We start from the raw sequence: 26,249 nt of genomic DNA on the forward strand, positions 1-26,249 counted from the left end.
TAGTGAAAAAAAGGTAAAGAAATTTAGGCCACGTCTTAAGGATAATAAAAACCTTCAAAAACAGGACTTCCTTCTAGTGGAAAAGTAAAATCCTCCAGGGGCAAAGGGGCATTAGATAGATCTGGAAAAGCGTGGGAGGAGGTCACAAGAAAACATACAAAGAAAATATTTACTTCACGGGATAGGATAAGGAGTGAGCTTTGAAAAGATTGACTTCTATTCTTAACAACCAAAATTGCAATCAAAATGTTCATGGACTCTACGAGAATCAATTACACCAGAACACCAGTCTGTGGTCTAACAGAGCAATTGTACTCATGTGCAAACAAAAAAGACTAGATCTATCACATTGCCTTAAAAAGGGTATAGGGCATATACTTAAACTATGCTTCCAGGACATCCTGGGACCTAACCTATCCACCCTATGATTTCTCCCTTAATTTATGTAAAGTCACATTTCCCCCATAAATCACAATTAAACTAAATGAATTTTATGAAACTTAAAGGAAACTTAAATTTTTTATTCTCGGGTTATCTTATAATAAGGTTTTATAGATAAAAATATTTTTCTATTAGATTAATAACTAGTTGTTCAGTGCTTATGAGCAAGTGCAGCTAGATAAGGAAATTTTTCAGGTAGAGAAAAAAAGATGACATTTAAAAAAAAAAAAATCAGCATTATATGTTCCCAGAAATAATAATCCATCCGTTTTCACTTAGATCAGCAGATATGTTCAGGTCATGCAAAACCACATCAGATAACGCAGCTCAGATTGACTACGCATCCTGGGTATCTGGAAAATCCGGCATTAAGTTCTTAGACCATAGACTTCCAGTGAATGTTACTAAGTGTCATCCGGAGTTGTGGCAAGCTTTTTCCTGCTACCATCATATAAAACCATGCGGAAAAAATCAAGATCAGTTAATTATGCCACGTATATGTTGGAGAGAGTGCTATGATCTGCTGTTTGATTGCCTAGAAGATTCTGATCGAGCTGACATGGCAGGTTACATGTGCAATATTTTTGCCGTCAAAAGTGAGAGTGAATGCATTTCGCTAAAGGAATATCTGGATCCCGAGCAAAAACTGCAAGAAGAATTTCATAAGGTAAACTCTACACCTTCTTTTGCGTTTACATAAACGGCCATTTTCAAAAAGACCAAGACAGATTTTTTGAGATAAAATGAATGATACGAGCTTAATAAAAGATAAGTGATCACTTTCGAATAATTTCATGGCAACAAATGTGAATTAATTTCACTGGTTTATATCTGTGTCACATTTTTGCACAACATTCATAGTTATGTCTTACTTCTCGAGAGAATAAAACCAGATTGGTTTTAAAATCTCCTCTGTTAAACTTAAGGGAGCGAAACGAACGAAAAGTCAAATTCTTCCTTTTTGGTTTTGCTGTATGAAAATTTAAGCCAATAAAAACAATGAACAGATTAGGTAAATAGTGCTTAACTAAGCATGCAGGCCTTGCAATGTGGCCTAAATCTAATTGTAGATTAGCTGTATTTGTTTAAAAATCGCCAAGAGCACTCGCAAGTTTCAAATTCGAGTAGTGCTCCCATATAATTGTCATTCCCACAGAACTTCATCTTGAATTAAATATCTTATGAAACCAGGACATTGATTTTATTGTTTTTACACCAGATATATGTTTTATAAACAGATATAAGATTCCAATTTCTATACAATGGAGGCAGATACAATAGAAAACAGGAAAACCGGAAATAATATGAATGAAGTGATCTGATGGCTTTTTGGTGAAAAAAAAAGGTAAATTCCAGACAGAAACAAAACCGAATGATCTGTAAAAACCGAATATAATTTAGCAAGAGACTTTCTATTGTATCTACCTCGATTTGCAACAATTTAGAATAACTTAACTGAATTTCCTTCTTGCAATCAGCGACGATGAGCTTTCGGAAAGGTTTTAGTGTTTTACTAACATTGATACCCTGCCACCGTAAAGAAGGAACCGACGGGACAGAAAAAGATCCGCAAACTAGAGGGGTCATATTATTACTATCAAATGAGAGATATTCACACTTTGAAAGATTAAGAGAAAGTCCAATGGTATGAAGTTTAGATGATATTGCTGAGACAGACAGGGAAAGCCCCTTTTTAGTCCTACTGATCAAAAGGATATCATCTGCAGAAGTAAGATAAGAGATGTTAACGGAATTAAGAATGCAAGTGGGTGGGATAGAAGAAATAACAGATGATATACAAAATATAAAAATAAAAGGAGAACGGAAGGCACCCTGCCGGACCCCACGCCGCACTGGAATTTTGCTTTCGGAAACACTCATGTCCGTTTTAATCCGCAAAAAAATTGGAATACCAATGTCTAAGAAGAAAAATAACCGAAATGTTAAAAAGGGAAAAAAGAGCTTGGGAATGGGTAACTGTGTCAAAGACCTTGGAGAGATCCAAGGCGCATAAATGTAACTCAAATCCATTTTTAGTCGCCTCAGTAAGAACATTCGCCAACACTCGATGTGCTTGCTGGCAACCTACCCCAGCTGAAAACCCGATCTATATGCATGATAGGCCGAAATGGCGATGGGGATGTTGTATCTAATCAAAAGAAACGATGTGATGTCCGGTGCTGAGCCAGCTTCAGCACTTCGTGTAGACCTGAGAAGAAATTTTTTTTATCCCCGTCTTGCACAGATTCTGGGACCATTGCTTTTCCTGAGGCCATAGTAATTTCAATATTTAAAAAAATATGAAAAAGGAAACTTGGACTGTAATGACTTTAAAACAACCCGTCGTATTGGCATTTTGAAAGATAATTCAGACGTTTCGAACTGGGTTTATTTGGAGTCTCGGAAGCTCATATTGTAGGAGTAGGAAACATAAAATTAGGTGATAAAGAATTAATTGACTCAGGCAGGAAGGATAGGGTGCATAGGCAGGGAGCAGGGCTCATGATAAATAAGGAAGATGCTAAGTTTTGTTTAGTTGGGAAAGAATCAATAATATAATAGTAGTCGCTCATTTTATGACTAAAAAGCGAAGGTATCACTCATAGTACTATATGCCCTGTAGAACCGATTATGGAGGCAATGGTGACTCAAATAAATTTTACTTACAGCTGCAGGAACAAATAGACAGGGTCCCAGGTAGAAAACATTCGTATATTTATAAGGGAATTTGAATGCCCATGTCGGTAAAAATAGGTATAGATAGTATCCTAGCAGAGGTAAATTTGGCCCAGCAAAAGAAAACAGTAATGGTCTCATACTCCTGCAATTTTGTAGGCATAACAATCTGCTTTTAACCAATACAGTATTTGGTCATAAATGGCCTATAAGTTAACAGGCTATTCAAATGATGGTAATAAAGCTATCCTTATTGATCATGTTATTGTAAACCGAAGACTGGCAGGATCATTACAATACTAGGGTATATAGGAGTACTCTTATTGATGTTAAAATAAAGATCACCCATCTAGTAGTGTCTAGGGTTAATTTAAAGCTGAAATTTGAGAAGGGTAACTGCCTCCCGGGATTTTATGATGTTGGTAGACTCCAAGACGAAAATTTGAGAGAAACTTTCCAGGAACAGTTGAATACTAAATAGAGAGTTTAAAATTTAACGGCATAAAAGATGGATGGAATAATTTTAGAAATTTGTGAAGTTGCTAATGGTGTCTTAGGGAAGAAATATAGAAACGCAGCTAGGAATATTAGTAAAAATGCTTTGTGTTTCATAGAGAGGAGGAGTGGCATGCACAAGAATTATTTGACTGATGCATCATATAAAAAAAGAGGAATGTAAAGCAAGTGGACAAAGCCTTAAAATGTTATTTAAGGAGATGTGAAGTGGAGGCCATGGACAAAACCACCAATGATCTAGAAAATGTAGTCAGACGGCGTAATAGAAAAATATTGTACAGGCATGGTAACAAATTGAAAAGGAATAGTCAATCTCGACTTGTCCCAGTTAAAGATAGAAACGGGGCCAAAATTAGTGATAAGGAAAGAGTTAAAGAGAGATAGGCAGAACATTTTGAGAATTTGCTAAACCATGACAGAGTGACTGGAAAAGATATATAAAAGAATGAAAAAGTTTGTGAGACTTTGGATGTGAAAAAAGATTTATTTTGTGAGGAAGAATTAGCGACAGTATTAAAAGGATTAAAAAAGATGCTGATAGTGTGGCAAATGAGTTTTTTAAACACAGTGGTTGTGAGGTTGCATGGGCACTCCGAAAACCAGAAGAGGATCTGCTGGGTGTCTTCTAAAGAAATTGCCTACGGATTGTTTTGGGTACCCAATTGACTGACCATATCTTAAACAGTAGGCTGTTCGAAAACTGTGATTCAATCCCACTTTTTGGGCTATAATGAAAGAAAAGATTGGATGGCAAGGGCACGTTCTGCAGATGAAAGATGACAGATTGTCCTTGTCGGCCAATCGTCTAGGGCCCAACGAATAGCATGTTTTCCCCAAAGGGGGTGGGAGGATATCGCGAGGAAAAATTTAAGGGAAATTGGAACTTGGGTTGTAGATTTAGGGAGATTGGAACTGGGAGGTTGTAAAGAGGGAGATTTTGAATAGATCGGATGGAAGAATAGCGTGCGTAGCTTTGTTGACATGGAGGGATTTGGTACTGCAGTTAGTTATTAGTGATAGTAGTAGTTTCAGAGAATGTTGAGGGGGATTTTGAAATTTACAAAAAGGACCTAGTACGTCCAGATTTTAAAAAGGGTGTATATGAAATATGTGAAGCACGGCTAGGGAATTTTTTTTTCTGAGCTTTTAGAAATGTTTAGAGGGATGAATAATTCATTCAAAATAAATCACGTACATGAAGGTTTTCGCAGAGATATTGTTTCCAATCACATCAAGCAAATGCTTACTTCAAAGTAAAAAATAAAAGAGTTTAAAGAGCCAGCCACAGAGAGAGCTGAATGATGCGTCTGATATATATTTGTTTTTCATATTCCGTTTTTATTTATGTGTATCTTTTGAACATTCTCCCAGGCTCAGACAATATCTTTTGAACATTCTTCCAGGAGGATTCTTTCGATTATTAAATAAAAAAACCAGTTTTTTAAACTGAAAGTAAGGAGCGACATTAAAACTTAAAACAAACAGAAATTATTTCGTATATGAAAGGGGTTGTCCCCTCCTTAATACCTCGCTCTTTACGCTAAAGTTTTTTTATTGTTTTAATAAATAAAGTTGTGTGACAGATTCAAACTTTAGCGTAAAGAGCGAGGTATTGAGGAGGGGACAGCCCCTTTCATATACGGAATAATTTCTGTTCGTTTTAGGTTTTAATGTCGCTCCTTAATTTCAGTTAAAAAAAACATTTTTTTATATAATTTCTGAACTTTTTTAATTAATGCAGCTTTGAATTTTGCTCATCGTACATGAAAAAGTAAAACAAAATTTCCATATTAATTTTACTGTTTTTGGCTAAATGGCTTTCTCGAAATTTTGTTCTGACGTAACTTACGAATTAACTTACGTAACGAACATCTATATTCGTATGTTTTATTACGTATATTAGGGAGTTTGCCCCCTAGTCGATACCTTGCTCTTTACGCTAAAGTTCGAAATTTGTTCGAATTACAAACCCCTGAATCACAAAGGCTGGTTAATTAGAATAGATAGCTCTTTTGAAAGTTCTAAAAAAACTTTAGCGAAAAGGGCGAGGTATTGACTAGGGGGTGAATCCCCTCATATACGTAATAATTTATGTTTGTCTTATGTTTTAATATTGCTCCTTACTTTCAGTTGAAAAAACTAGTTTTTTTATTTAATTTCTGATCGTTTTTTTTAATAATGCTGGGAAATCCAGCGCCCCCTTCATAGAAATGTCCCTTCCCCCAAGGAAACATCCTCCATGGAAAAATCCTCCCCCATAACCCCCTCCTACGACACCCTCTCCATTAGAAAAAAATCCCTCCTGAAACGTCTTTATACTTCCCATTAACCGATACTATATGTAAACAATGGGCAAAGTTCATAACTTCCAGCCCTTCCCCTGGGAACTGTTGGGGATTAAATCATCCTCAAAGACATATTTATTAGATATTTGACTATGGTGAACAAAATGGCTATCTTAAAATTTTAATAGGGTGACTTTGAGAAAAAAATGGGTGTGGGAGGGGGCTAAATTGCCCTCCAATTTTTTCGGTCAATTAAAAAGGGCACTAGAATTTCTAATTTCCGTTCAAATGAGCCCTCTTACGACATTCTAGGACTAATGGATCGATACGATCACCCCTGGGAAAATAAAATCAAACAAAGAAAAAAAAAAAAAAAAGAACCAACAAATGAACACGCATCCGTGATCTTTCTTCTGACAAAAAATACAAAATTCCACATTTTTGCAGATAGGAGCTTGAAACTTCCGCAATAGGGTTTTCTGATACGCTGAATCCGATGGTGTGATGTTCATTAAAGTTCTATGAAATTTTGGGGATGTTTTCCCCTTTTTTTCGTAAATAGGGCAAATTTTGTCAGGCGCGTAACTTTTGATGGGTATAACTAACCCTAATGAAACTTACATATTTGAAATCATCATTAAAATTTAATACTATTTCTGTATCTACGGGTATCAAAATTCCGGTTTTTAGAGTTTCGGTTACTATTGAGCCGGGTCGATCATTACTTACAGTTCGTTACCACGAACTGTTTGATATTACGAAGAAATTTCTATTAATTCAAAATCAGTTCAAGAGCCGTTCTCAACCCTGATTTCAAATAAAAAAGATTTATACAGTAATTATTTTAACTACAATAAATGTAAACACTAAGATGATGCAGCCATGATTCATTTTCTTATTCCATTTCCATTAATGTGCAATATTTGCAAAATTTTCCCATGAGAATTTAAGGTAAATTATCTATAAATTGCTGTTGAACCAAAATCTTAGTTCAAGAACCGTTCCAAACCTGATTTCAAATTGAATGTAATTTACAGAGTATTGAACGCAATCAAAGCCAACGCTCACACCACCTTATGCAACCTAAGAATGTAAATTATTATCCAATATTTTAATTCTTAGGCCAAAAATCTGAGAAACTTAAGAAATATTCACTTTAACGACCAATAATAAAACTTTGGCTATCAAATACGAACAGAAATAAATTTAAAAAAATTCCGGAGGAAGGAGTTTTTCAAATAAAACAAAATAGCCATATTAAAACTTAAGGCGAGCAGTTTTTTTTTAAGAAAAGAGTAGGTGACATTAAATAAATTATGAGATATTGTTAAAGAAAATTTGAAAGTCACCGAGAGGAGAGGAGGTGGGAATTAAAAAAAAAAAAGAAAAAAAGGCGAGCAGAAATGCACCAAACCGAAAATGGCCAGATATTAAAACCAAAGAATAAACGAAACTCAAAACGAAACATAAATATTCATATAAAACCTAAAAATAACAGATACAGACGACTAGTTAGGTCCCAAAACGGTTAAAAATTAAGATGAATACACAATTCAATTTAAAATGAACAGACCAACAACAACGAAACATTTGGCTACTACCCTTCCCCTAACTGTAAACCTTCTAAATTATATTGTGTTATTTGCGCTTTACTGAAAACAATATATATTTAAACATTTTTTTTAGTTATAACACAGAAAAAAAAAATACTCCCTCTTAAATTCTTAATTTAATGAAATTCCACGAACAGCTATGTATCTTCTATTAGATAATCAGTTGTTTTCATTAATTCTCTCCTGTTATCTCTATTATCACAGGAATTTATTTTTAATTGATCTTTTGAAAAATTGAAGTACAGTGTTGAAAATACATAATGTTTTCCATAAAACCCAAATAACACAAAATAGAAGGGGGGTTTGCAATTAGAAGAGGGAGTAACCAAGCTCCTGTTTGTAGCAATTTCTGTTTGTTTATGTTTGAGTTAAGTATTCATTTTAATTTTTACTAGTTTTAGGATTTAATTATTCGTCCATATCAGTATCTGGTATATTTTGTTTGATGCAATTATCTATTTTAGTTTCTGTTGGGTTTTGGCGTCATTTATTGTTTGATTGTAATCTCTGGTCGTTTTAAGTTTGAATTATTATAGGACTTTATATATGTTCGTCTTAAGTTTCAATGTGGCTCTACTTTTTTTTGAAAATGTCTTTTTCATATTTTTTTCTAATTAATATCCTGAAAAATTGGATTCATTAAAATCTAGCGCATGGGCTAATTTCGATAAATATATCTTAGTTAATTCCTAAATCTTGGAAATAATGTCCCGTGACTTAAACAGTATTTACACTTTCAGACATTCAATGCTTTATTTTGTTTTGTTATTCTCCATTATTTATGAATTAGTTTTTCTATTAAAAAGAATGCAGTGGATATGGTTTAGAGTGAAAAATGTGAAAGGTTGATTTTGTTCTAATTTCACCATTGAAAAACTGTTCATATTTAACTTTTTTTTTAGCTTCTGAAGTTTCAAATTAGAATTGTGACTGTATTCAGAGTAAAAGCAAATATGTTCGCACCAACTGATCCAAAAAGTATTTATGCGTCATTGCTTAAATTTCCCTTGAAATGTGGCCCAGAAGTTTTGTATCACGCTACTGAAATATTAATTGCGGAAGATAAAATTTTTCTTTTTTTTACCCATTCAAGGTGAAAAAACCTTGTTCAAACTCAAAACACTGCACTGGAAGTAATGAAATTTGCATAGCAGAAAGTAATAATTTAGATGATTGGTCATATTCTTGTGGATCAGGATGTTCGATTAGTCGTGCACAAACGCACAAGGTATCTGCTGGCACTTGGATCTTTGTCCCCTGCCAAGGCCAACACTGCTCTGAAATATGCAAATGTGGTGAAAATGGCTCCTTTGGTAGTTGTAATAAACTATCTCCAACAAAACCAAAACCGTGCATGGTCGGAGATCGGGAAGTTGGTAAGACAATTTTTTTTTTAGCAATTCTAGCGGTAATTTTAGCTTAGGATTGTTTTATTTATAAATTTCACTTTCAGTCAATAGGTGCTGAAGAGGATCATATATCCATAAACTGAATTCCCTTGTAGTGTAAAAACTCCGCTCTATCTATTAAGGGCATTATTCTTATAAATAAAACTTAAAATTGAAAGGCCATTCTGATAAGAAAACCCAAACACAAGTCATTTTATCTGCCTGACAAGCAAATTTCTAGCAAACACTGACAAATTTTTATGCCCGCACTTTTGTGGCAGAAATAATAATGATCTGTGCAAAGACAAATGATTATTCGTAAGTAATAGCAACTAAGGATTATGTCTGACTTAAAAAAGGAGTTGACACTTTAGTCCAGGTCTAGTTGAATTTAGTTCAAAAATTTATTTATTTACCGTGCACATAAGAAATTTGAAATCTCTAGAATAGTTTTACTATATAGCCCAGAAGGGGAACAATGAAGAGCCAGACTCCTTAGATTGGAATGGGATAAGATTATACAGTACTTGTGCATTATATGGTATACACTGCTATAGACTTACAAGGAAACCAGAGAAACGGGTATTTGCTAGATAAATGGAAGGCAAAGCGTGATTTGTTATTGCGTTTACAATATTTAAACTGTTGTTTTTTGAGATTTAGATGGGGGGGGGGGGCACCTAGGTTACGTTAAGTATTTAATATATGCTATACTTTACCCCCCCCCCTAATGTGCAAATATGTAGCCTAAATTTCTTTCTAAACTGTTATATATTCATCCTATTTTATTTTACTTCATTAGCATTAACCAAACTTGACTTCTTTCGTGTGTACCCTATAATGCACAAATACCGATTATACAAATGAACTAAAACCTATGACCATGCAATGCTGTATAACTGCTACTGTACTGGATAGATGGTGTATAATATCTATTCATTTTGCGTGGACTGTATGTCTTTTCAGCGGTGTGCCTGCTATTTCAGCAGCAGTGGGGCATCCAAAAATTGAAAACTGTATAACGAGTATTTCAACAAAACTCATCCAATTGACTAAATGAGAAAATCTACTGGATAGGATTTTAGCCTTGGTTCTTCAGATACTTAAGTAACAAACTTAACTTTTAGTAAACTTTACTTGTTACTTCTTAGACACAACTACTAACAAAAAGTTACTTTGCGCGGCTTTTTATTATTGTTATAATTTCATTTTTATTTAAAAAGAGCGTTATATTTTGTTTCTGTCAAATGGGGTTTCTGTCGATAAAGTACTACAATTTTATTGATTACCTTTGGAATAAAAAAACACACATCCGTTTCATTACTTATCGAAACACGAATTTTGTCTTAAACAGTTAGAGCTTGAAACATCTGCTCTAGGGTTCTGAAACATTTCTAATTTCATAAGGTAATTTTAATGGATTCCAAGACCTTTTGGAACGTTTTACTTGTTTTTAAAATTCCGGAAATATTTTTGCGCTAATAAAAATCAACGAAGTTTACATATCTGGATCAATGTATAAAAAATAATTCTTTTAGTTTGCATATTGTATTCAAAATTCAATTTTTTAGTATGGTATTCCATTAATAACGGTCACTCTTTATTTCATAAAAAAAATTGGTAGATCAAGTTTAATATTCGTGTTGAATTAATTCTCAGATTCATATTTTTGTTTGGGATCATCTATTACCATTAATGTGAATTAACTAACGACAATTTTACAACAAATTTCTAACATGGGCGCTTAGTGTCAAAAGATGTTTTCGTTATTTGTACATAGGCACGTTTTGGTTAAATTTTCCCACATTCTGAATACGAGGCTCAGTTTTTTTCAAGCTTCTATAATTTTTGCCTTGTTCGTAGACACAAACAAATAATTCTTACGCAGAGATGCTGTTCTGCAGCTTCTTGCTCTGCTATAAGAGTGACAAATTACAAATATAACTCAAAAGTTAATTTGCATCAATCTTTTCGTAAGTTTTACAAAAATCTGTTGCTCTCTCTCTCAGCTATTTTTAGGTTTTTTTAATTAAATTTTTTTGTTCCGTCTTTTCATTTTTGTAAATAACAGATATTGTATATTACAGTTAAAGCTTGCTCATGATGCTTGCTTTTAGTTAAATGATCACAAAACTGAGTTATCTTGATTATCTACTTTTTAGAACATGGTTTGCAATTCAGATACGACTGTAATGTTTGTGGCTGCAGTGGAGGTGAACTAACTTGCACCAAGAGAAAATGCAGTCGTGATATTACAATTAAAGGTTACTCAGCTTTACCTTGCAAATGCCCTGAGATCTATGCCCCAGTTTGTGGAAAAAATGGAAAAACTTATCCAAACCAATGCATTGCACGGTGAGCTTTTTTTAATATTAACCAATACCGCCTGTTTGTTTTCATTTATTCCTTGTCTAACAAACTTCATCTTCTTAAAATTAATTTTCAACCTATTCTTGCACCCTGAGTTTTCGAAAACCTGCAAAAATTCATTCATTTTACCGAAATTTCTGTCTGGCACACACAAAACCATCTGCATAATATAAATCCAGGAGATTTTTGCTTTCCCATTGGATTCCATATTATCCTATGGCCTTTATCGCATTCTGTCTTCTACTACTACTGCTGCTAACAACTCACTGCAGCACCAAGCTGCCTGAGGCTAGCACAGCTACGCACGCTCCTTCTCCATCCCTATCTATTCAAAGCCTCCCTCTTTACACCCTTCCAGGAAGTTTCCATTTCCTTTAAATTGCTCTTTATGACATCCTCCCATCTCAAACGAGGACAACCTGCTTTCCGTTTAGCCCTAGAAGGTTTACCGAAAAGGATAATCTTCGGCAATCTGCCATCCTTCATCCGCAGAACGTGCCCTAGCCATGTCAGCCTTTCTTTCATCATAGCCCTGGACAGCAGGATTGAACAACACTTTTCGCACAGCCTACTGTTTGAAATACGGTCAGTCAGTTGGGTACCCAAAACAGTTCGTAGGCAAATTCTCTGGAAAACATCTAGCAAATCTTCATCCGCTTTTCGGAGCGCGCATTTTTCAGGTCTCCAGAACAATTCGTAGGCAATTACTTTGGAAAACATCTAGCAAATTTTCATCCGCTTTTCGGAGCGCCCATTCTTCAGAGTCATATTTGATCACTGTCATCACTGTAGCTTCCAATATTCTAGTATTGGTTTGCAGACTTATCCTCATATTCTTCCAATTTTCTTTAACTGTGAAAAAACACACTGAGCTTTGGCAATTCTACTTTTAATATCTTCACTGCTCCCGCCGTCTTTACTAATGATACTACCAAGGTAAGTGAACTTGTCCACCTGATCAATCTTTTAGTTACCCAACGTCACCTTTTCATCTTCACTTAATCCTAGCCTTAGTGACTTAGTCTGCTTAACATTAATTTTCAAACCTATTCTAGCACCCTTACTTGCAAAACCACTAAAAGTTCATTCATTTTGCTCACACTTTCATCTAGGGTGCTTAAGTCATAAGCATAATCTAAGTCCAGGAGAGTTTTCCTCCCCATTTGATTCCGTGGTCTCCCATTGCCTTTCCTATGCTTTTTAGGACCAAGTCCATCGAAATGATCCATATAAAGGGGGACAGAACACAACCGTGTTTAACTCCTGATTTAATAAGAAGCCAACTACTAACCTCATTTCCTACCTTAACCGCAGCAGTGTTGTTCTCGTACATAGCACTAATTCCTTTAATGTATTTGTCTGGTATACCATACATGGATAAGACATTTTCAATTATTAACCTAAGAGCGAAAATGTGGTCGACACATCCTCTACCTTTTCTAAAAGCACACTGTTTTTCTCTTAAAACTTTGTCTATGCAGGTATATTTTGTCTTCATAGATAGGTTTTTTGTAAGAAAAAAAAATAGTAGGCCACTAAATGTCTATCCCTGAGTTTTTAGAATCATATTACTGCAGATACTCTTTGCTATAATCCAAAAACCGCATAACATCTGTCTCTTGTTTAAATATATCTCACACATGAAGATTGAAGATTTTACCTGGGAGAAGGGTTCGAAGTTGAAAAAAAAAAGTAATTCTGAATCCATTATTTTTCTATTTTTGAAGGATTATCTCGTTTGGCTTATGTAGGCAGTTTCATCCCTCCCCATGCATTCATATCAAATTGCTCACATTAGGAAATTTGGAATCTTGAACTCTTTTGTTTCGAAACAGATTTACTGAACGTATAAAATACAGCGATTCTGAAAAGGTTCAATTGTGCTTTTTATGCAAAAACAATGGAAATAAATGTAAAAATATGCGTACTGAAATGGGTACCCGTGTTATATGCCTGCCTTGTCTTGATTCTTCTCTCTACCACCCCCTGCATTGCTGCAGATTTTTTTTTTTTTTTTTTTTAAGCAAACAATTTCTTAGACTACACCTTTCCGTATACGATTAATATGAAGTGAATGCTTTAAAAGAAAGGTACAATTTTTAAAAAGCAAGGGAAAATCAATGCAGTATTCATAAAAGCCCGAATATTTCGGCTTCACATTCAGAAGTCTGTAACAGCAGGAATGAAGAAAAAAAACTTAAATAAAAACTAAATTATATGATAGCAAGTGAAACTATTAACACCTAAAGAAAAGTGAAAAAACAACACAAACATTATGCAAAAAAAAGAATGAAAAAAAAATTAATTTAAATGAAGTCTAATGGGCAAATTTAGTTCAGAGCACAAAACAGGATGAAGAGACAAACTTCCTACTTTACCCTCCTTTGTACACTTTGTCTTGACTTGTTAGAAAAAGATAATTTTAGTAAACTGAATATGAAAGAACCTGTTTTAACAAAAATAAATTTAAGTTACAAAAAAATGGCTACATTTCTCTCCGTGATTTACAATCCAGGAGACTGGGTACAGTCCAGGGGACTTGAGTTCAGCCCAGGCAACTTGAATACAGTCTGAGAGACTTGAATGCAGTCCAGGAGACTGAGTAGAGTTCTGGTCAACCTAGCCAACCTATTTGGCAGAACGCTTCCCCTGCCAATTTCTTGTACGTTAATCTAATGTATTTACCAAGTCTAGAATTCAAACCGCTCTTTTGTAACACATAAAATACTTTTATAATTTATCATTTCAACTATTGTTGCAGCTTCAAGCATTCGAGCCGCTTTCTTGGTAGTGCTGTAGTCAGTCTCCGGTTCTTTATCGATTTAACTGATGGTATAATAAGGATTCATAGCCAGATATTCCACCATAAGCACCAAATATTTCCCAAAATTGGCTGTAATTTCCTGTTCATATGTTTAACTCTTTTTTTATACATCTTCTGATAGTATTATAACACCTGTGAGGAAGTACAGCACCCACTCAGACAAAGTACTTTTTTAACTTGCAACATTTAGCTTTAAGTAATATTCGTCTCGTCTTAAATAAAAAAAGAAAAGAAAAAAAGAAAAGAAAAATGAAGCAAAGACAAGGGCTGTCATTTCTCAGCCAACAGGCTTATTAAAATCCGATTGACGCACCCCTTGCCATCTATAAAGCGAATCATCTGAAGCATATAATGACAAAGCACAAAATGGATCAGGAATGGTAATATACCCTATCTTAAAAAAAATCTTTAAATTTTCTCAAACTGCCCTTTATCTCATCATGAGATGGTAGCAGAAATGTGGATTTTATCGCGTACAACCTGGAGATCCGATCCTAATTTAATTACAATTAGATTTGCTCGGTCTCATTTGCCCTTCATTAAGGTCGCATCAGTTTCTTTAATCAAACAGTTCGTGGTAAAGAACTGTAAATAAGGAGCGAACCGGCTCAATAGTAACCGAAACTCTAAAAAACAGAGTTTTGATGCTAATACATACATCAAAAGAATAAGATTTTTATGCTGATTTCAAATATATAAGTTTTATCAAGTTTAATCTCACCCATCAAAAGTTACGCGCCTGAGAAAATTTGCCTTATTTTCGAAAAAAGGGGAACAACCCCATAAAGTCATATTATGTTAGTGAAATCACGCCATCAGATTCAGCGTATCAGAGAACCCTACTTTAGAAGTTTCAAGCTCTTATCTGCAAAAATACGGAATTTCGTATTTTTCGCCAGAAGAAAGATCACGGATGGATGTTTATTTGTTTGTTTTTTTCCCCAAGGGTGATCGTATTAATTCAATAGTCCTAAAATATCGTGAGAGGACTCATTCGAACGGAAATTAAAAGTTCTAGTTCCCTTTTAAAGTGACCAAAAAAATTGGAGGGCAACTTGGCCCCCTCCAACACTCATTTTTCTCCCAAACTCACCCAATCAAAATTTTTAGATAGCCATTTTGTTCAGCATAGCCGAACATTTTGAAAATAGGTCTTTCTGAATGATTTAATGCCCCACAAGTCCCGGAGGAAGGGACGCAAGTTATTAATTTTCTCCAGTGTTTATGCATAATATTGGTTAATAGAAAGTATACAGATGATTGCAGCAGGGATTTTTTTCTGGCCGGGGGGGGGGGGTGTCGGAGGAGGTTACGGGGGAGGATCTTTCCATGGAGGATGTTTCCTTGGGAAAGGACATTTCTATGAAGGGGGTGCCGGATTTCCCAGCATTATTTAAAAAACGATCAGAAATTAAATAAAAAAAACAAGTTTTTTCAACTGAAAGTAAGGAGCAACATTAAAATTTAAAACCAACAGCAATTATACGTATACGAGGGAGTTCGCCCCCTAGTCAATACCACGCTCTTTACGCTAAAGTTTTTTTTAGTACTTTCAAAAGAGCTTTCTATTCTAACTAACCGGCCTTTGTGATTCAGGGGTTTGTGATTAGAACAAAATATAACGCCTCGCTCTTTACGCTAAAGTCTGACTCTGTCTCACAACTTTATTTTTAAAATAATAAAAAAAACTTAAGCGTAAAGAGTGAGGCGTTGAGGAAGGGACCGCCCCTTTCAAACACGGAACAATTAATGTTCGTTTTAAGTTTTAATGTCACTCCTTACTTTCAGTTAAGAAAACTTGTTTTTTTATTATTTAATAATAGTTAGAGGTCGTACTCGAAGTTTTCATAATTTCGATAGCCATGTTTAAGCGCTTTTATGTAATTTTACACTTGGAGGTTGTCAGAGGTTTGCATTCTGTGGGCACTAGCGTTGTTGGCTTAAGTTTCTTTCAGGGATGAACGAATTTATTAAATCTGTCTGGACAGAAGACTTTCACTGATAGAGAACGGGATCCTCAAAGGGTATCGAGGAGATAATTTAGTTGACTGTACAAGCATTTTTAAAGCATACATTAGTCGAAAAAAAATCAAGTTATCCTACTCAAATATTTTTACTACAAAAAGGGCAATTATTTGCTATTACTTCTACTGGGTAATTCTGTACTGCCGCTTTTTTCACGTTGTTACTTCATGGTTAAGAAGTATATTTGTGACTGCGCTGATTTTTGAGTTGAATGCTTTGGTTCGAACTTGCATGGATATTTTCCTCGTCCCAAGTTGCTGCAAACATTTCTTCTTTACGAGGTGGCTGGAAAAAATATTTGTGAAATGTCTCAATCTTTACTAATTTGATACTAGTGCGTTTCTTCTGATATTTGTGCTGTACTCCGATAAACAGGGTTACTCTGTGCTTGATATAATTTCTGTATCTGATAATGCTGAAAGTAAAATTTAGCTCCTAGTTTTGTGATTCGTCGGCTGCTTAACCATTTCTAGTAAAGAACTGTATAAAATCAACCTAATAAATTTTCTAACCAATAGTTTGTTATATTAAATAGGCCATTTTCATTTAAAATATATATTCTTCTTATCTATTGTGTATGGTTGGATTCCAATTGATTTGCAGACTTCAAGGGAAAATTTTGACTAAAGATGGTAAGTTGGACCCCTCCCCTAGCTGTTTAAAGCGTCTTTGTGAACAGCTGGTGAATAAACAGCAGCTAGATCGTTTTCCATTTTCAATTTAAAACAACTAACTCAATAATTTTAGATGTAATATGCAAGTAAATACGAAGCCTGGCAAATGCTCAATAAAGGGAGATGAAAATTCCACCAACTGTCAAATGGATGAGGTTAAAATACCAGTTAACATAGTCTGTTTAGCCTACAAAATGTGGCAAGACAAATACGACTGTCCCCAGGCGATTTGCGGTAAGCGGCAGGCATGTTTCTTGTCTTTCGTTAGAGAATCCAGTCTTAATTAAATCTTTCAAAAAGTATTTAGTTCTTTCTTTGGAAAAACTTTTAAAAGAATGTGAGTTTCAGAGTGCCAATGCTGGTCAATCGAGAAGCTACAAACCTTTGATACTTCCTCAATAGTCAAGTTGAAAGGTAAGGGTCCAAGGCCCTTGCGCAGGGGCCCAAGCCCGAGATTGACAAGAGCCAAAGATCCAAGCTCATGGAGGGAGGCAAAGAAAGCCGGCATGACACATATGTCATATGTAACCAGTCAGAAACGTGTTTTCAAGTACTTATATTGAAAAGGCAAAAAAAATTCATAAAAAGTATCATTTAGGTATGAAGTGCCGAAATTTGGCCCCGACTGTGAAAAATGTTAGAGATCCCAAAAAGTGTAAAAAGAACAAAAAATGACACTTTTATAACCATGCTACTGGCTGAATTTTTTAGAGGCTTCATTATTACGGAAGACCACCAAAACTATAAAAGAGCCGAAGCTTACCAATTGTAATAAAATATTTTTTTTATTTTAGATTATTTATTTGATAATAATTTTACATTATTAGTGTACGGATTATTAGTGTACGGTTTTAGTTAAATCATATTTAACTACAAAATACAAGCAAGCTCAGTTTTTAGTGAGGTGTTAGTTTCTAGAATTCTACAAATATAATATCATCAGTTAGTGTATTAGAGCTGGTTTTGTCATATATATATTACATAATCTTCGAAGGAATGATTTTGTTTATTTTGTTTTTTTCTTGAGGTAATATTTGTTTCGGTTTTTTTCTTAAATATAAGAATAAACCTTACAAATATCTTTATCTAACTTAGGCGATGAAGTTAGGCGAGAAGTCATTATACGTTTTTTTTAAAATAGGGGTTTAACATAGGGTTAATATCCTACCTCCCTTAAGTTTTCCCACGAAATATGTGCAACTTTAATAAATAGGTAGAGCTGTTGAATTAGAAAAATAAAAACAATTAAGGTATAGCAATACACAAGGGTGCATTCAGAATCTAGATCCTGGGAAGTTAGAATTTCTTTTGCAAAAAAAAAAAAAATAAATAAATAAAAAAAAAAAAAAATGACAAATTAAATTATCAACATATAAATTTCTCTGATTTCTAGGCTAACTCACCCCCCCCCCCTAAAAAATTACTTCTCGGAAAATTCCCCCTGAAAACAGCCCCTCTCCTGTGGACAATTCCTCCCACCAGAAAATTTCTCCCACAGACGATCAACTCTCAGGAAATTTCCCCCCCATGTAAAATTGAGTACCCAAAGAGAAAATATGACAAGGGGAAGAAGGAATTTTTTAATTTTCTACCTGCATTCCAAAATAAGTGTAGAATATGTACTGTATAATATCCTAAAGTATTTATTTTTATATTTTTATTTCGTTAAATTCTTTTTTTTTCATTTTGGGCGGTCGAGTTGTCAAAGCAGCGTAAGATAAAAGGGTTAAGACAATATTTTGGGGATATGAAATTAGAGGCATCTGTAGAAGAGTTCTTCTACGACGGAAGTGCACAGGGATAAAGGCAGGAACTAAGAAGTACGAGTAAATTCTTCTGATGGAATCGGTCTGGCACCAAAATGTATAGTATTTTAAATCAATTCACGCTTTGCAATCAAGAACGCGTCCGCTAGGCTTACATCAGAAGCTTTTACCATCGGGAGAATTTTTAAGGAGCGTTTCTTTTTTATTATTTATCTAATCCAAATGACAGGGACTCAATTTCCAAGTCAGAACACAGAATATTTAAAATGGATAGAACTCCTCACTTCAAATAAACAAGCAATAGTTTAAGTAAAGAAATTTTTCAAAAAGTCATAAAGCCGTCGTTCACAAAAAGTAGTGGGTGCAATGCCCAAAGAGAAGAACTATCTACTAATGTAAGCAATGACTTTCAAAACTGGCAAGCAGATCTGGGTCCATATGTGTAACTTCAGTGTGTATAAATATGATTTCATGGCTGTGTTTATTGTCACTGGTGCCAAGTGGATACTCTTAATGCTTTGTGCGCAAGTCAAAATTGTATTTTTTTTCTTCTTCTGTAGAGTGTGTTTTTTTCTATTGCTTAATCCTTTAGCTTGCATTTTCTTTTTTCTTCTATGCAGAGAGGGAACAAAAAAATTATTATTATTACTATTGTCAAATAACAGTGGTACTAAATTTTCCCTCCCTCTCAAAACTTTAAAACGGCTTGAATGTTATTTGTATTTAATTAAAAATGATATATCTTTTGAACACTATTTTTTTATTTGTGAAAGCACCAACAGCTACAACGGAAAAAGAAATAAAATCATCATAACCACCAATTTTGCTGAAAAGTACAAATGAAAGTAGGCTGATAGTTCAAAAAAGAATGATATTCATTCCTGGAAGTGTCAGAAATTTTGATTTATTAATGATATAAGTAAGACATTAAAAAAAATCAAAAAAAACAAACAAAAAATATGAAAAAACAACAGTGAAATGGAAATAATTCTCTGGCCTTTAGAGTCTTAGGAGACGTTATTGCTACTCCTTTTGTGGTAATTTCTATTCTTTTCAAGCTTTATTTGATGATTCATTGTAATTTCTGTTCGTTGTGGGTCTTGTTTATTCATAGCACTGTATATAAATAATATACAATAGGATCCTTCCCTATCTCAACCATTATACAAAGCCGGACCGAGATGCAAGTGCTCCGGAGAACGTATAAACATAAGCGACATTAGATTTTTTTTCACGGCTAGACAAGTCAGATTTCTCTTGAACGCGAAACTTGGCTTCATCTTTGTACCACTAAATTTTAAATTAATTTATTCCGATACATATATAAAAATCGATATTTAGTAGTACAGTGTTATTATAAGATGTTTTTAGAAATTAAAAGTGGGTTTCGAAGTCTCGAGTTAGTTTCAAAGGCATTTTGAGAAAGTTTCTATGAAAATACGTGTTCCAGGGTTCTCATTTGATCTGCCATCAGTGGTCCAATGAACGAAGAAGTACAAGTATATCGGCGGAGCTTTTATAAAGAGAGAGAGAGAGGATTTATTGAAAACCAAGACTGTAGTAGCCAAACGTTACTGAGCCGCGATCCTACTATCAATTATTTACATTCAATGTTACAATCTATTATTTATTTACAGCGATTCATAGATACTCATTTCTACTCGATTTAAGTTTCAATTATTTTATGACCTCATTTCTGCTCGTCTTTGGTTTGGTGTGACTCGTTACATTTGATTGAAAAACTTTTTTTCTGGAAAGTCTTTTTCATAAATAACTTGTAAAGGATCTGGCTTGTTAGGTGTGATTTAAAATCCAAAAGACAAAGAAAAAGACAAAAAAAGAAATCTAGTATAAACTAAAAAGAAACAAATATTTTTCAGTGCCTAAGCAAACAGAAGCATGTTCGTTCAATAATTTGGGTCAAGTGTGCGACATTTATGGAAGAACACATCAAACAATTTGTAAGCTCGTCCAAGCCAACGTCCCGTTTTCAAACTGGGGATCATGTCAGGTATGAACAATCAAGATTTATATAAGATAGGGCTTAGACAAAACCCATGGACAAGCCGATATCTCATTGACATATTTTCCCGAAGATGAACAAAAAATTAGATCTTTTGCTTTTAAAATCAAAAGTGTGCAATTTTAAATAAAATAAGCTTTGAAATTAAATTCTCCCTTAACTAAAAGCTGACAAGTATGTATGTTTCACGAATCTGTTGATTTCCATAATAATATTTAATATAAAACCCTAAAATTACATCTTCTTGTAAGAGTTGAGGGCTAAAATGAGATAAGAAATCGTGAGAAAGGCTCCTAGGCACTTACATTCTCATCATTTATTTAGGACAAACTGTTCTAAAATTATTCTTCTGAAAATAGCTAGAAAAATATAACAAAATTATAAAGGGCTTTTTTTGGAAAAATAAAGTCTTTAGGTGCACAACCACGCCCGTCCCAAAAAATATACAGAAATAGCCACCAAAATAGCCTATGGACAACATTAAAAACTTTAAATAACCGTTACTTTAAATGGATGGACAATTTATGAAAACTTATAATTTTCAGGAGCTTCATTAATGTTTAAAGGCAAAAGCACCATGAGATCTCAAACTTACATTCGAATGATCCCTCCCCTAATGGATTTACGACCAATAGTTCAGTGAGGTCAACCCTCGGACACAAATATAAACAAATAACCATGAACACTTCTTGGGAAAAATAGGACTTTTCTTCTATAAGAATATGAAACCATTGCTTCCTGCGTGTCGGTTAAAATTGGCACAGGTCTCTCTTCACTTACTTTTCTTCACAATAAATTCTTTGATTAATTAATTAATTGAACCATTGATCGTCAATGAGGAAAATGAGGTCGATCCTTGGGATCCAAAGATCACGCTTTATTGGTTCCTGGCGTAACCTTAGTGGGCGCTCAGACGCTGGATTCTGTCTCAGACTCTGTCCAAGTTTCCTGCTCAGAATGGTCGAAAGTCCAAAGTATTTACAGAAATAGAAAATTCACAATTATAATTGTCACCTAAATAGGTGTTTTCAGTTCTGAAAACTTTGCTCGAAAGTTCCTATTTTCAGCTTACAAACATTCTGAGCGGGAAACTCGGACAGAGTCTGAGACAGAATCCAGCGTCTGAACGCCCACTTAATTTCAACAAGACTTTACACAGGCCTATCCACCTTTTTTTTTATTTGATGCAAAACAAGTTTTTTTTTATTCAATATTACTTATTAGAAGTAATATTTCGACGTTCAGTCTCACATCATGTTTACTGTTACGGGACTCTTTCAATCTTGCAGGACGTACATCTGCTCTCAATTCTAAGCTTAAAAGGTTACAATATAATCACATTTCTGCTTAAGTTTACCATTAACCATGAATCTAGCCTATGGAAATTATATTCACTGCTCATTTGAATAAGAAAGGAAGGTCCTAGGGATCCTAAAGTTGTTGGAATAAAACTTATGTGCGATCCAAACTCCGACAAGGTATAACGTTCTTACGTTTCTAATCTATTCTAATTCACTGATGAGCTTTTTCATTTGGAATTAGTCACTTGCAGAATACAGGCTAGTTCCCCTGAAATGTCTTTCGAAAAACCTAAAATACTCTTGTCTAAATTTCCGTAAGATCCTGAGCTCAACAATGTATAACAAGCTTACCTTTCCTTATTTTATTTTGAACGCTTTCGTGAAAAAAAAAAAACCCTTTATAACTTCGAACCCTTGTCCCATGGCTGCAGAGATTGTTATACTCTTTTAGACATTTTTTCCCCCCAACCTCTCTGATTAAATAGCAACCATCAAGGTTTGTTGCGACGCACTGCCTGGCTGTGATTGGACCCAAGGGCAAAAAATAGCACGAGAGGGGACCTGACCGGCCACCGATCACTTCCGCCTTTTGTTAGTGCACTAGAACCTGAAATACTGTTCAAGTGGGTACCACTGGAAATTCTGTGACCACTGGTTTGATATGATCACCTCTGAAGGAAAACGAATTAAAAAAAAAAAAATAAAAAAATAAAAAAATAAAAGCAAGCATGTGAGGCAAAAGAAAAAGACGTTGTGTGTTGTGTAATCAAAATAAATTTTGTAGGGTATCGATTACTATTGGTCGGGTCACTCTTTACTTGCAATTCACTATCACAAACTATCACACAAATCCATTAAACATAAAGAAGTTGCATTTTTTCTTCTCCTGACAGCTGAGGATCATTTAAAGATAGGTTTTAAATGATTATGAAGACTGTCCGAAATCAAAAATACGGCCAGTTCACATTTCACGCCAGATGTTTGAATTCCGTGAAAACTGGTACTTCTTAAGTTACTAATTACACATAATGGACTAAAATTACAATTTTTTTTATATCTAAATAATTCAGCCCCCTGGGCCGGGGCCCCAAATTATACAAGGAAACAATAAAAAAAAAAATTATTGATAAATTCTTTCACAGTGGACGTGCTACACCTTATCCAAACCAGGGTCACGAAGAGATTTTAATATAAACAATTGCAAGGCTCCGGGCCCAAAACCCCACGGCCTCTTCCAGACTTTATAACAGTAGAGATGTTACATGTATTTCAGCTTGTGGTCGTCTCGAGATCATCTAAGACCTATTTCCAACGTCAATACTATTATTAACGATCTTCTGACAACTCGTGGAAACATAATTGTTGAACTAACATAACATTGAGTTATACATATTGCCTGGATAGAATCAGCATGTGGAATCGATTGGAAGAGTCAGAAATTTTTTATCTATCACCGTTCCAGATATACAAAATAAACATAATTATGCCACTCAAGCTCTGCCGCTCGACAATTTTTTCTTTTTTAAGTCTCCTGAAAAGTTTAGAAAACATGTTTCTTTTTTTATTGACGCACCCGATCTTGCATATGAAGATGGAACTTTTGTTAAAAATAATATTCGATTTGAAACATTATGTTTTGTTCTTAAAAAAGCATGTAGATATAACAATTTTCTTTCGGATGAACCCGTAACAGCTCTCTATGATGTTCCAGTACCCCGCTAGCAGTGACGAAGGACAAATAAATTGACAAAAAGGGGACAACAGTTCTACCCACGCAAAAAGTGATTTTTCTTCTCGTTCAAGCCATGAGGCTTTAAGTTTCCTCTAGAGACTTTTTTGAAATGGTGACTCTAATGGTGTACTTTTTTCCGACCCGACGCCATATTTGAGGGGTTTCAGGCTATTTTCCTAAGTTCACATAAATTAGTTTTCGAAATAACACTTTACTACTAAGAATGAGAGTTACTTTAAAATGGTTTAATCGCTTGACGTTCCTAAAATTTCCGAGAGATAGAAGTAGGAAAAGGCGTGCATCACTTTTAAATAATTGCATAAATCACACAGGATCAATCATCAGGCTTTTGCAGCAAATCTTTAAATGAACATATAAATAGAACTAAAACGGACAGACTAATGAAACTGAAAAAGCTATAAATGACACTAAACTGCGTTTGTTCGAAAACCTAGAAAATAATTGAAGGCAGTTTTTTTTTACCTAAAAAATTACAATACTCTTGAAATTTCGTCGGCGATTTGGTGGTATTAATTCCACAAAGTCTTTATTCAATCCAAAAGATAGATAGTTGATAATTTGCGGACCATGAAAAACAAACATACAAAAATTAGATTTGATTTCTAGTTTTTCCTTTTTATTTTGTTAAAACTGAAACAAGTAATTCAATACTGATAACTTAACGCCTTAAATGTTTTGGCTGCTAAAAAAATAAATCATTTACGTGGTCTATCTAATTTTTTTCAGGATGAAACTGCTACGTTTAAAACGTGACAAAATCAAGAAGCACGGTAAATCTCGATTTTACTATGAATTGATTGAAATAGATCCAAATCAAAGTCATTTATTAATTAGAATCCTCGATATTTTTATTCTGACAACACGCAATAGAATGATACGTTGTAGATTAGGAATATTCAGGCCCATGAATAAGGACGTGATCGCTGATATTGGTAGATATTTGCCAATGACCATTAAATAGCCCTAATAATTTTTTCCCCTATATTCTAGAGTACTTGCCTTATCTCAAAGGCAGTTTGCGGAGTCGACAGCAACACTTACAGTTCAGAATGTGAAGCAAAAGCACATGGTATCCTCGTAGACTATACAGGGCACTGCATCCATGTCGGAAAAATGTGCTCAACTGTTCAATGCCCCCCAGTTCCTAAAGGATGTGTCTCTTCAAAACTTCCTGGGACCTGCTGCCCCAAGTGTTTAAGTTTTATTCGCTTGCTACCAAGTAGTAAACAAATGTATAAAATAGTGATGGCCACTGAATCTCAAGAATTGTTGTCTGTTTCCTATTTACTGGCTGCCTTACGGTCTTTCAAAACCGTCAGTGAATGTTTAGTGGGTGGGTATTTACATTATGAAGGGGATGTAATTGTGTATATTTTTTCGGAGGACAGGTACCAGGATGTGTGCAATATAGAACTTGCAAGAATTTACAAACAAATCTTCTATAAAAGCCCAAGAGTGCAAATTGATGCTATACTGAGTACAGTTGTCGCTGCAGACAGAAGCTTTGAAAGTAATTCTTTAAGTGCTACTACTATGCTCCTTCCATCCAATAACTATATATTTGTGTTTATTTTACTTTTAATTATATTAAGACAGTAGGGGATCTTGTAGAATAAATGAGCCTATCAAATCGTTATCCAAGTCTTTCTAATAAACCATTTTTTACTTGATGTGTTATTATCTTTAGACAAAACTCCAATGGTTGCATAATCTAATGAAATACAATTTGACGAATACTAGTAGTGGTAAAGTTATATAAAATCCGATACAAAACATCTCGAATTCTAGGCGAGTCTTACTAGAACTGAGGTGCAGATGGCAAGGTAAATTTATTGTAATTTTAGAGCCCCCTCCCCCCTCTTGCTGGTGTCTACAAGGTATGAACTTTATTCTAGATTATTTAAAACAAATAGCCAAATTTAACAACTGAAATACAGCAATTACATTTCTAGTGCAATGGAATAATTTAATAGGTCCATTTTGTAGAAAAAAACCTTTCAGGATAAAAGACTTAACAAAGGCCTGTTAAAAAAGGTCTACAAAAGAAAAAACCTTAGAACTTTATCTATAGTTTATTTTCAGTGGGTGTGGTGATACCTTATCCACTATTTCTAATAGTACTTATTCTTTGAGCTCATTCACCAGATGAGCTAATAACCAACTCTTCCAGGAATTACGGTTTACCCTGTTCTTAAAAAAAACTTCCTTAAACAAAATATGTTTGTACGGTCCTTTCTATGGTTGAAATTAGTCTGATATGTTCAAAACGGAGTTTTAAAATTGTCAAGATATATATATATATATATATATATATATATAATGCGACAGCATGGAACATCGGTTCATAAATGTAAATACAAAATAAAGGAGCACAACTGTACAGACAGAATCGTCATTTTTAAACGGTTCTATTTGCGCTTTACTTCAAGTATTATGAATTGTTTCCCAATTTGCTGAATTAATAAAAATGATCACCTACCCCAAAAAAGAGTTAGGTCAACATATTTATAGCTAATGCCGTGTAATTTTATTGACAAGGAGACTGGAATAACTCTTAAACTAATGTCTTAGGAAAAGATTACTCATGGTCATAC

The 26,249-nt window shown here is 34.4% G+C and overlaps 1 protein-coding gene across 1 annotated transcript; it reads left to right on the plus strand.

The window, feature by feature from the left end:
* Window positions 1–724: 724 nt before the first annotated feature.
* Reck (Reversion-inducing-cysteine-rich protein with kazal motifs) lies at window positions 725–25,338 on the plus strand. Its single transcript, XM_089108434.1, has 6 exons — window positions 725–1,108; window positions 8,625–8,907; window positions 11,082–11,274; window positions 16,886–17,046; window positions 20,459–20,589; window positions 24,646–25,338. Exons 1-6 carry the CDS (start codon window positions 731–733, stop codon window positions 25,252–25,254), a joined length of 1,755 nt encoding a protein of 584 aa, XP_088964560.1. The 5' UTR covers window positions 725–730; the 3' UTR covers window positions 25,255–25,338.
* Window positions 25,339–26,249: the final 911 nt, after the last annotated feature.

This window comes from Artemia sp. Qi Xiang Cuo, chromosome 1 (genome assembly GCF_049724085.1).
Source record: "Artemia sp. Qi Xiang Cuo chromosome 1, ASM4972408v1, whole genome shotgun sequence".
Taxonomy (NCBI): Eukaryota; Metazoa; Arthropoda; class Branchiopoda; order Anostraca; family Artemiidae; genus Artemia; species Artemia sp. Qi Xiang Cuo.